At 41.9% G+C, this 13,018-nt stretch overlaps 1 protein-coding gene across 8 annotated transcripts in view; it reads right to left on the minus strand.

Annotated features, from left to right (window-relative positions):
* The window catches only part of CCDC138 (coiled-coil domain containing 138), a 48,912-nt gene that overhangs the window by 20,848 nt on the left and 15,046 nt on the right, over window positions 1-13,018 (minus strand). For all 8 annotated transcript variants that reach the window (XM_027128659.1, XM_027128656.1, XM_027128661.1 and 5 more), the window contains 2 exons: window positions 11,338-11,502; window positions 5,996-6,112 (listed from right to left, as the gene is read on the minus strand). In XM_027128659.1, the coding sequence (XP_026984460.1) occupies window positions 5,996-6,112; window positions 11,338-11,502 (282 nt within the window). The remainder of the gene's footprint in view (window positions 1-5,995; window positions 6,113-11,337; window positions 11,503-13,018) is intronic.

Below are 13,018 nucleotides of genomic sequence, written 5' to 3' on the forward strand. Positions count from 1 at the left end.
GGTGTGGAGAAAAGGGAAGCCTCTAACACTGTTGGTGGGAATGTAAATTGGTACAGCCACTGTGGAGAACAGTATGGAGGTTCCTTAAAAAACTAAAAATAGAGCTACCATATGACCCAGCAATCCCACTACTGGGCATATATCCCGAGAAAACCACAATTCAAAAAGACACATGCACCCCAGTCTTCACTGCAGCACTATTTACAATAGCCAGCACATGGAAACAACCTAAGTGTCCACTGACAGAAGAATGGATAAAGAAGATGTGGTGTATGTATATACAATGGAATACTGCTCAGCCATAAAAAGGGATGAAATCATGCCATTTGTAGCAACATGGGTGGACCTGGAGATCATCACACTAAGTGAAGTAAGTCAGACAAAGAAGAACAAATATCATATGATATCGCTTGTATGTAGAATCTAAAAAAAAAAAAATGATACAAATGAACTTACTTACAAAACAGAAACAGACTCACTGACTTAGAAAACAAACTTATGGTTACCAAAGGGGAAAGGCTGGGGGAATAAACTGGGAGTTTGGGATTAGCATATACATACTACTACATATAAAACAGATACACAATAAGGACCTACTGTAGAGCACAGGGAACTCTGCTCAATATTCTGTAATAACCTAAATGGGAAAAGAACTTTAAAAGGAACAGACACATGTATACGTAGAACTGAATCACTATGCTGTACACATGACAATAACACAACACTGTTAATCAACTATACTCCAACATAAAATAAAAATTACATAAAAAAAAAAAAAAAAGACAAGACAGTTTGTCATCAGACTGCCTAAGGGAAGTTCTCCAAACAGGAGAGACGGAAGAAGGAGCTTTGAGACATCGGGAAGGAAGAGCACGGTGAGCTCAAACACAGGTGAGCAGACAGACTTCCCTGCTCATCTTGAGGCATGTTCGACAGCTGAAGCAAAAGTGGTAGCACTGTCCAGTGTTAGACTTGTCCCCAAGAAAACTACTTTACCAAAGCCTAACCTACTGGAGTTTTATCGGAGTCCAATCAGCCTAGGGGAAGGGAAATGACACCCAACTCCAGTGAACTCTACGCTCCTGCCCCACCTCAGGGGCAGAAGACCCGAGAAGCACCTGTGAAGTTCACAGGCCAGGGACGCGCGCTCCCTGGAAGACTGAGACCTGATCACACAGCCAGAGCACTCCCCTCCACACACCTGCCACCACAGCACTGAAGGCCTATCTGCAGCTCCAGGGCACAGTGCAGCACGTCCAGGTAGCAAGGAAGACACGAGGCACACAAAAGGCAAAGCACAGTTTGAAAAGCCAGAGCAAGCAACAGAATCAGACCCAAATACGGCAGGAATGCGGGAATAATCAGCCTGGGAATTTGAAACAACTATGATTAACAAGCCAAGAGCTCTAATGGAAAAAGGAGACAACACAAAAGAACAGACGGATAAAATAGGCAGAGAGATGAAATTCTGAGAAAGAACCAAAAGGAACACTAGAGATGAAAACGTGGAATCTACGGGGCTCCAGAAACAACCTCTGAGCTTGATGATACCTTCTACAGAAACTTCAGAAACTAAAAAGCAAAGAGAGGGACTTCCCTGGTGGCGCAGTGGTTGAGAATCTGCCTGCCAATGCAGGGGACACGGGTTCAAGCCCTGGTCCGGGAAGATTCCACATGCTGTGGAGCAACTAAGCCCGTGTGCCACAACTACTGAGCCTGTGCTCTAGAGCCTGCGAGCCACAACTACTGAGCCCGTGTGCCACAACTACAGAAGCTCACGCGCCCAGAGCCTGTGCTCCGCAACGAGAGAAGCCACCGCAATGAGAAGCCCGTGCACCGCAACGCAGAGCAGACACTGCTCACCGCAACTAGAGAAAGCCCGCGTGCAGCAACGAAGACTCAACGCAGCCACCCCTGCCAAAAAAAAAAAAAGCATAGAGAAAAAAAAGACTGAAAAAATGGAACAGAGTATAAAAAAATTATGGGACAACTACAAAAGGTGTGACATACAGGTAAGGGGAATACCAGAAGGAAAAGAGAAAAAGAAACAGAATACTTGAAGTAATAATGACTTGAGAATCTCCCTCAAATTAATGTCAGAAACAAAAACACAGAACCAGGAAGCTCAGAGAACACCAACTAGGATAAGTAGCAAAAGAAAAAATAAAACAAAACACTACACCAAAGTGTATCATAAACTACAGAAAATAAAAGCTAGGGACTTCCCTGGTGATGCAGTGGTTAAGACTCTGCACTTCCACCGCAGGGGGCACAGATTCAATCCCAGGTGGGGGAAGTAAGATCCCGCATGTCGCGCAGCTGGAAAAAAGAAAGGAAAGAAAAGCTAATGAAAAGAATCCTAATAGAAGCCAGAAGAGAAAACAGCTCACCTATAACAGAGCAAAGATAAGAATTATATCGAGGTTCTCTTCAAAAACCACATAAGCACGAAGAGAGCAGAAGGAAATATTTAAACTGTTGAGGGAAAAAACCCGCCAACTTAGAATTCTATATACTGCAAAATTATCCACCAGAAATGAAGCGGAAATAAAGATTTTCTCAGATCAACAAAAACTGAAGGAATCTGTTACCAGTAGACCTGTCTTGCAAGAAATACTAACAAAAATTCTGTAGAGAGAAGGAAATTATATATCTTGGGAAACTTGGATGTACATAAAGTAAGAGCATTAGGGAAGGAAGAAGTGCAGGTAAAATAAAAACACTTATTTTTCTTATTCTTAATTGGTCTAACAGATAACAGTTTGTTGAAAATAATAGCAACAATGTATTCGATTATGTATGCATGTGTGTGTTTATATGTGCATGTGTGTATAACATATACACACGTGTGTGTGCTTATGTATAGGGGTAATGAATGACAGCAATGATACAAAGGAATAAAACACAGAAGGAAAGAATCAGGAATATTTTGTTCTAATAAGGTACTCAACCACTAAAAAGAGTTAAAAAAGTAGTACAATGGACATGCTAAAAAGGATGGAAAGTAGACTATCATATGTCCAGTTAAAGCCACAAAAGAAAGGAAAAGAGCAGAAGAACAAAGAACAATGCCAACAAACAGAAAACTGACAACTTGGGTAAATATTAACCGAACAGTATCAATAATCACTCTAAATAACAACAGTCAAAACACACCAAATACAAGAGACTGTAACAGAAGATCCCTATACACTGTGTACAAGAAACCCACTTTAAATCTAAAGGCACATACAGATTAGAAGTATTCAACAAATGGATAAAGGAAGATATACCATGCTGACAGTAATCACAAGAAAGCTGGAAGAGCTTTGAAATCTTACTTTCAGACAAAACAGGCTTCAGAGCAGGGAAAGTTACCAGGGACAGGAGGGGCATCACATAGTGATGAATGGGTCAGTTCTCCAAGAGGGTGTAACAACACCTTGGGTACGGTGATCACTTTTTAGATACAACACCAAAGGCACGATCCTGAAAAATAACTGATGAGCTGGACTTGTGCGAAAGTGTGTGCAAAAGACACACCTGATCCAAGACTGTTATCCAAATATAAAGAACTCTAAAAACTCGGCAGTAAGAGAGCACACAGCCCATTAGGGAGTGCACAAAGGGCCTGGGCACCTCACCAAAGAGGACACACAGGCGCCAGGCAAACGCAAGATGCTCCACGTCACACGTCATCAGGGAGACGCAAATTACAACCACCGTGAGATACTGCTACACACCATTAGAAGGGCCAAAACCCAGAACACAAACAACACTGAGTGCCGGCGAGGATGTGAAGCAACAGGAACTCTCATCACTGCTGGCGGGAATGCAGAATAGCGCAGCCACTTTGGAAGACAGCTTGTAGTTGCTTAAAAAAAAAAAAAAGCATATTCTTACCATACTATCCAATAATCATGCTCCTTGATATTTACCCAAAGGAGTTGAAAACTTATATCCACACAGAAACCTGCACGTGGATGTGATAGCAACTTTATTCATAATTGCCAAAACTTGGAAGCAACCAACATATCTGTCAGTAGGTGATGGACAGATAAACTGTGGTCTATCCAGGCAATGGAATATTATTCAGGGCTAAAAAGAAAAGGGTTATCAAGCCATGAAAAGACAGGGAGGAACCTTAAACACATATGACTAGGTGAAAGAAGCCAATCTGAAAAGGGTACACACTGTATGGTTCCAGCTCTACGACATTCTGGAAAAGGCAAAACTCTGCAGACAGTAAATGGACTGGTGGTTTCCAGGAGTCAGGGGTTGGGGGAAGGCAAGAATAGGCACAACACAGAGGATTTTTAGGGCAAACGATTTTTTGTATCAAATTATTCTGTACAATGACGGTTACATGCCCTGATACATCTGTCAAAACCCAGAGAACGTACAACACCGAGACTGACCCTGATGTGAACCTCACACTGTGGGTGATGATGACGTGCACGTGCAGATCCATCGACTGTGACAAAGGTCCCATCTGGTGGGACGCTGGTAGTGAGGAGGCTGTGCATGTGTGGGGCAGGGGTTTACGGAAACTCTCTGTGCTCCATTTCGCTGTGAACCTAAATTCGCTCTAAAAAATAAAGTCTATATATTAAAAAAGCAACATAAGAAACCTTCATGGTGATGAAACTGTTCTGTTACCTTGACTATAGCCATGTCAGTATCATGGTTGTGGTACTGCAACTAGTTTTGGAGTATGTCACCTTTGCGGGAATGGAAACAAGTGATCGCTCTATTATTTCTTATGAATACAAGTGAATCTACAACTATCTCAAAATAAAAAGCTTAATTTTTAAAAAAGTACTTGCAATTAGACAATTGTTAAAACTAAAATGTTAAAAACCCATCAGTAAATGTTGACCAAACGAATGGGAGAGTGGCAAGAATACTACTTTTCACTAGAAAGTGGGTGCAGGCTGGCAGTGCACACAGAGTGGTGCTGAGTGGCGATCTGAAGACAAGAACAGAGTACAAATTATCTGAAGAAAAATGAGAAGACTCTTCTGGAAGGAAGATAAAACAAAGTTTCACTCAATTCTGTGAGTCTAGCCTTTTGCGGCTGAGAGCAAGCATTCAGCCGACCTTTCTCAGAAACCATCACGTGAACAGCAAAGTCAACAGTGACATTAACCGACCAGATAATTTCTATAACTTTGGTGAGACACACAGTTAAGGTCAACTGTGTGTATGTGTGTGTATGTGCTTGCACGTGTGCACGCGCACACGTGCTCACGTACTCGCTCATGTGCGCCACGAAGGCAAAATATTTAGGAAATCCTCAGAAAGCCATTTTCCCTAAACCTCAACCATCCCGCTACTTAACCACCAGTCCTGCACTTAGTAGTTTAGCCGTGTGCTTCCTGAGCTCCACAGGACCAAGAGTAAGCTACCCGAGCACTAATTTGTTTTTCTCCATTTTTAACCAAATGAAAGCTGTAACAGCTTTTATCAATACTAACTGGGAAAGTAACATTTTGCAAACCTACTACAACTCATAGCACAATTGGTTATATACGCACGTCATATTTGGATTAAGTAACCCTTACGTGAGCGGGTGACACCTAGCCCTCATTTGTAAGATGCTGGAATAGTTCTCCCTCTTTGATTAGGTTGCCCTAATAATCACTGTTCCATTCAGCTAGTGTGTGTTTACTGGCATAAAGACAAAAAACCAGTTTCTGTTACCTTCAGGAGAATATGAAAAACTATAAAATAGATAATGAGGCGGGGGGCGGGCAGTTGGTTTCAACAATAACCTAACGCAGTGAAACTCCTTATTACACAATTCCGAAACTCAAAAGCAATGTTACACCCTGAATCTGATCTACAGCATTGAGAAATAGGATAGTAAAAGAGGAAAGAAGAGAAAGTGGTGAACAAAGCAATGGAGGCGAGGAAAAGTCCCGAAACAGAACAGGACGTGTGGGGAAAGCTGTGCGAGAGTAAGCTCAAGAGCAAAAGGGTTGTACTTGCAGACAGACTCCCGTTCACCAGTTACCTGTGTTCCGGCATCGAGCTGCCTTAGAGACCAATATATAAACTTTACAAAAGGCTCGTGAAGCTTGGCATTCACAAAAGGCATCCACTGTAGCTGCTCTGTCATCACAGGCAAAAGCTAAAGATAAAATGATGGAAAATACAAAAACACGCACTATTTTTAGATGCCTGAAACCAATTACCACAATTTTCCAAAAATTATCTTTTTCCAAAAGAAAAAAGAGTTCTCTAACAGAAAATCTTCACTTTAAAACCGTACATAACACAATAAGGAAATATGTACTTGAAACATTACGTGTCTACGCCCTTGACCCAGCAATGGCACATCTAGGATTTTAAGACTAACCTATAAAAACACACCCTGAATCTTAAATGGTTAAATAAACTTATGGTGCATATATAACCATTAAAAATGATAATGGCATCTATATTTATTGCCATGGCATATTCTGGGGTTATAAAAGCAGGTTACAAAAAGTGTTATAAGATTCCACTTACATAAAATATGTCTGTATGAATTTATACTGAAAGAGATAAGATATTTTTAAAAAATATTAACAGTGAGATTTCAGTAACTGGAGTGATATTTACTTTCCTCTTTATATGTCTGTCTTTCATAAATATCTTAATTAGTGTCAACTTATAAAAATAATGCAAATCTTTAAAAAAGGTATTTATGAACGCTGCTTCAACAGTATGTCATTTTGCTGAAAGATTAAGACCATAGCGATACATTCTAGTTCTGTGAAAAATGCCAGTGGTAGTTTGATAGGGATTGTATTGAATCTGTAGATTGCTTTGGGTTGTAAAGTCATTCTCACAATGTTGATTCTTCCAATCCAAGAACATGGTATATCTCTCCCTCTGTTGGTATCATCTTTAATTTCTTTCACCAGTGTCTTATAGTTTTCTGAATACAGGTCTTTTGTCTCCTTAGGTAGGTTTATTCCTAGGTATTTTATTCTTCTTGTTGCAATGGTAAATGGGAGTGTTTCCTTAATTTCTCTTTCAGATTTTTCATCATTAGTGTATAGGAATGCAAGAGATTTCTGTGCATTAATTTTGTATCCTGCTACTTTACCAAATTCACTGATTAGCTCTAGTAGTTTTCTGGTGGCATCTTTAGGATTCTCTATGTATAGTATCATGTCACCTGCAAACAGTGACAGCTTTACTTCTTCTTTTCCGATTTGGATTCCTTTTTTTTCTTTTCCTTCTCTGATTGCTGTGGCTAAAACTTCCAAAACTATGTTGAATAATAGTGGTGAGAGTGGGGAACCTTGTCTTGTTCCTGATCTTAGTGGAAATGGTTTCAGTTTTTCACCATGGAGGACGATGCTGGCTGTGGGTTTGTCATATATGGCCTTTATTATGTTGAGGAAAGTTCCCTCTATGCCTACTTTCTGCAGGCTTTTTAAATTGAGTTATTTGTAGTGAGGTTGATGGACTTAGAGTGTGTCATACAGGGTGAAGTAAGTCAGAAAGAGAAAGACAAATACCGTAGGCTAACACATATATATGGAATCTAAGGGGAAAAAAATGTCATGAAGAACCTAGGGTAAGACGGGAATAAAGACACAGACCTACTAGAGAATAGACTTGAGGATATGGGGAGGGGGAAGGGTAAGCTGTGACAAAGTAAGAGAGTGGCATGGACATATATACACTACCAAACGTAAGGTAGATAGCTAGTGGGAAGCAGCCGCATAGCACAGGGAGATCAGCTCGGTGCTTTGTGACTGCCTGGAGGGGTGGGATAGGGAGGGTGGGAGGGAGGGAGATGCAAGAGGGAAGAGATATGGGAACATATGTATATGTATAACTGAGTCACTCTGTTATAAAGCAGAAACTAGCACACCATTGTAAAGCAATTATACTCCAATAAAGATGTAAAAAAAACATGGCAAGAAAAGAATGTTCGAAAAAAAATAATAATAAAAGCTAGGATATAGAACCATATGTAATTGGACCCCAGATGTGATAAATAAGGTATAAAGATAAACCTCTGAGTCTGGAAGGACATATATGACCTACGCACTCCTCCGGAAACACCCCACCCTGGCTTCTGTGTCACCAACTTCTCTAGCGACACCCAGCTCTCCTCTACTTCTCGGGCCACTACCATTCTCTCCTGCTGGCCGGTCCTCATTCACCTGACCATTAAATACCGGAGTTCCTCGACTCAGCGCTAGCCAGTCCGGACTCACAACCCCCATGTCCACACGCCCAGCTCGGGCCTCTCCGCAGAGCCCCAGCCCCCGGAGCCACACCTACACCCACACCCACACCCACACACGCACTCCAGTGTCTGCAACTCAACTCATCTAAAACTACCTTACCAACAGTGGAAGCTCAAACCCAGATCTCGTGTAGTATTTCCTACTTGCAGTGAACGCGACCAACATTCACCCCGGTGCAAAGTCAGAAGCCTGGGTGCCAACCCTGAGAGCCCACCTTTTATACGGGATCCATCACCAGTCTCGTCAATCTTCCCCCCTAAACATTCTCTAGACGGCCCATTTCCAGCTCACAGCCACACTGTCCTTCCCCTGAACCACCTGCGTTTCCTAAGTGTCCTCCAGACCCACTCTTGCATCTCTTCGACCCTCTTGCCGCATCACAGAAGACACGACCCTTTCAAAGCATAAACCTGACGCTATTTTCTCCTGAAAGCTCTTCATTAATTTCCTCCTAGTCTTAGTTATTTTCTAGAATGAAATTTCAAGCAAAACTGAAAACTTACAGACACCCGCAATTGAGTACTTTTGTGGATGAACAGAATTTGATAACCACCTACTCTGTTAAGGTCACAGTCACAGGAACATTTTGTATTCTTAATTCCCCCACCCTTAAATTACAGTATTTAAAACTGGTAAGGAAGGAAAGTCTTCCGTTGCAGAGAGAAATCTTTCAACTGGGACCACACATAGGTATACAAGATAAAGTACACAGAACTATGTATAAAGTGCTTCTGTCACGAACAAGGTACATAACACGAGGAAGCACGCAGGAAAGTCAGAAGTGTGAGATATTCAGTAAGTTCACCAGGTTACCAGCATGAAGCTGGGGAAGGGAAGCGAGGGGAGGGGGAGGAGGCGGAGTGTCCCAGGTCTACGGACCCAGGGGACGCCAGGAGCAAGAGCGCCTCGTGCGGGCCTGGTGTCTTTCCCGCCTTTCACGGCGGCGGTGGTGAATTTGCCGGTAATCGTTTTAGTGAGATATAATTCACACACCATACGAGTCACCCATGTAAAGGGTACAACTCAGTGATTTTCAGTATATTCAGCGAGTTGTGAAACCATCGTGAGAATCCGTTTGAGAACATTTCCATCACCCTCCCCCCCAAGAACCCTAACCGTTAGCAGGCATCTCAGCATCCTGTCCTCACAACCACTCGGCTACTTTCTCTACACTGATTTACACGGTTCCAGGATTTTCATATAAATGGAATCACACAATATGTGGTCTTTTGTGACTTGCTTCTTTCACTTCCAGTATTTTCAAACTTCACTCACGCTGTAGTATGCATGGATACCTCATCCCCTTTTACCACCAAGTTACATTCCACAATCTACATACACCATTTTACTGAGCCACCTGTCAGCTGACGGGCATCTGGGCTGGCTCCACGTGTTGGCTATCGTGCGTCATGCTGCCATGAACATTCACGTATGAATCTATGTGCGCACACGTCTGCGTTTCTCTTGAGTACACGCCTCAGAGTGGAACAGCGGACTCGTCTGGTAAATCCACGTTTAATCTTCTCAGGAACTGCCAGGCTAGTTTCCAAAGTTCCCACCACACCTTTTTACATTTTCACCAGCAGCGCACAAGAGTTCCGATTTCTTCACATCTTCGTCAATGCTTGAGATTCTCTGGCTCTTTTATTTTAGCCATCCCAGGGGGTGTGAAGTGACAAAACAAAGGGACCCGGATTTGCATTCCCCAAATTACTAACGTTGCTGAGTGTCGTCGGACATGCCTATCGACCATTTGGGTGAGTGTTAGAGAACCGTCTATTCAGGTGCACTGAGCATTTTCAATCAGGCTGTCTTTAATTACTAAGTTGTACGGTCTTTTTGTTTAAATACTCAAGATGGAAGGAAGTCCCTTATCAGATCTGATTTGAAAAATATTTTTTCCATTCACTGGGTTGCCTTTGACTCTCACGATAGTATAGTTTGAAGCATAAAAGTTTAAAAAAATGTTTTGACTCAAACTTCACTTTTTTTTTTGCGGTACACGGGCCTCTCCCACAGTGGCCTCTCCCGTTGCGGAGCACAGGCTCCGGACGCGCAGGCTCAGCGGCCATGGCTCACGGGCCCAGCCGCTCCGCAGCATGTGGGATCTTCCCGGACCGGGGCACGAACCCGTGTCCCCCGCATTGGCAGGCGGACTCTCAACCCCTGCGGCACCAGGGAAGCCCCCTCTTCCTCATCTTCAAAGCCACTGAGGATGCGAGGATGCACTGAGTGTCTCACCTACTCTTCTGCCTCTTTTGTCTGGCCTGAAGTGCTCACGTGATTACTGGACCCACCCAGATCATCCTGATTAATCTCTACTTGAGGGTCAGCTGATTAGTAACCTTAATTTACTTTTTCCATGTAAATGTGACACATTGACAGGTTCCAGGGCTTAGGTTATGAACATCTCCGGGGCCATTATCCTGCCTAGCACAAAAAGCATTTAGAAGAAGCTTTTTAGGTAAGGATGAAAACCAGAAATAATTTCCTCAAATGAAACCCTGGCCTGTATTTATTAATTCGTTAAACCAAACAAACAACTTTAGATATCCACTCTTCAGAGTTTTGATGTATTTCTTGTAGAATGCAACCGTCAATCTCTAATGACAATTTATACTGACTGGAAATCCTGAGTATCAATATCCAAATTAATGTCTGTAATTTAAGAAAATGGTCATTGCTCTTTGTTAATGAGAAGCCCCTTGAAAATACTATTTAATCCTTCATGACAAAAGGCAAAATAAAATTATTTTAGTGGGATTTGGATCCTAAAATGATGTGTATCAGGAATTGTTCCTATCACTGATTATCTGCCTAACTCTGATACACAATTATTTTGCCATTTTTGGAGTAGGTTTTCAATTTCTGGTCTGCCTTTAAAAAGAAATTTCCATCATGTTACAAAAAATATAAGTATGAATTAATTTTTTTTTAGTATGAATTAATTTGAATTCAGTCTGAAATGAATCTTTTTAGAACTGACTATTGGTATAATCAACTTTCTATCAAAAATACTTTCAATATTTTTTCTCTTGTAAAATGTACCACTTTTTCAATCTTCGTGTCTACCGAGTCATATATTTCAAATTAAAAAACAAACCTTCACACACTTCTCCTGAATATCATTTCTCTGAGAAGCAAATGTGGGTAGTGCCTTTTCACCATCCATTCCAGATTCTTCATGTTTCAATTTGCTAAGGTGATGATCCGAGATCCAGTCCATGAAGACAGTTAAAAGTTCATAAACTTGTCCATTAAGTGGTACCTATATGCAAAAAAGCTAAATCAAGCACTTCTTTCAATTCACAGCCTCCTAAAACTTCAAAGGCAAGTTTTAAATTTGGTAAGTGATTATGGCATAATTTATCTAAAACACTAAAACATGTATTGGATGACAAATCTTCTCCACATGAAAGAAATTCCAAATCAAATATCTCTAATTAATATTAGAAACATGTTAAATGCTGGTTGACAGAAGGGGAGAAACCCACCATAACAAGGAAATTGAAAGAACTGCACCTTATAACCAAAAGAGAGAATTTTCATTAAAATTGTTTACCCAAGTTTGATAATGGAGAAGAGTAAAATTGGCCTTAACTCAAGAGCATGAGCCACCATAACTAATAGATTTTAACAAATTTAAAGGTCTCAAAAGCTAAACAATTTCCACCATGAAACTTCATATCTTCTTTTTCCTTTACACCGTAACATTCTATAAATAGGGTATGAAAAATTCTTCCTGGAAATCCTGTTCTCTGAGAGTCCACCAAAATGGGAGGAAAACAAGAGCAAACTGCCATGAAAAAACTATAAATTCAACTAAGCTGATTTCCGTGTTCCTTCAAATCACTTTCAGTCACTTCAATTCAACATTCATCACACACTTCAACGGGAGCTATGCTAGATTTAATTTTAGACAGAGAAATACAAAAGCAAATTAATAAAAAGGCAAAATTAAGCAGACAGCAATCCACAAAAACAGAATCAGATGAATGAAAACAAAGTTATACTATTCTGACCAAGAGTCACTTTTAACCTTCTCAATTTTCTTCAAATAGGAACTTTTGATGAAAACTGCAATCATCTTGACTAACCTGAGTATAAATCTCCACTTTTTCCAATTTACTTTATTATTTGTTTTTAATTAAAAAATTTTTTTCATGGGACTTCCCTGGTGGCGCAGTGGTTGGGAATCTGCCTGCCAATGCAGGGGACACGGGTTTGAGCCCTGGTCTGGGAAGATCCTACATGCTGCGGAGCAACTAAGCCTGTGCGCCACAACTACTGAGCCTGTGCTCTAGAGCCCGTGAGCCACAACTACTGAGCCTGCATGCCACAGCTACTGAAGCCCGCAGGCCTAGAGCCTGTGCTCTAACAACAGAAGCCACTGCAGCGAGAAGCCCGTGCTCCGCAACAAAGAGTAGCCCCTGCTCGCCGCAACTAGAGAAAGCCCACGCGCAGCAACAAAGACCCAATGCAGCCAAAAAGAAAATAAACTAATTAATTAAAAAAATTTTTTTTTCCACAGCCAGCATCCATGACAGGAAAAAGGAGGTGGGGGAGTTAAGTACGATCTGTTCCAACCACTAAACCCTCTGCGCACAGCCGGGGCCTGGTAGAGGTGAGGGCAGGCGGGGCGGCCACAGGCTAGGGCAGCCCTGTTGGGAGTGCAACGTGGGGCCCAGGAGGGGTCCCTGCAGGTCAGAAGGGGGCCCTGGGCCTGGAGCCCCCGGGAGAGCCACGCGGCCGGTGCTGCCACCCTTGCTGTGACTGCCGTGCTC

Source organism: Aethalodelphis obliquidens, unplaced genomic scaffold (assembly GCF_003676395.1).
Source record: "Aethalodelphis obliquidens isolate GAN/ISIS:26980383/991018 unplaced genomic scaffold, ASM367639v1 scaffold35, whole genome shotgun sequence".
Lineage (NCBI taxonomy): Eukaryota > Metazoa > Chordata > Mammalia > Artiodactyla > Delphinidae > Aethalodelphis > Aethalodelphis obliquidens.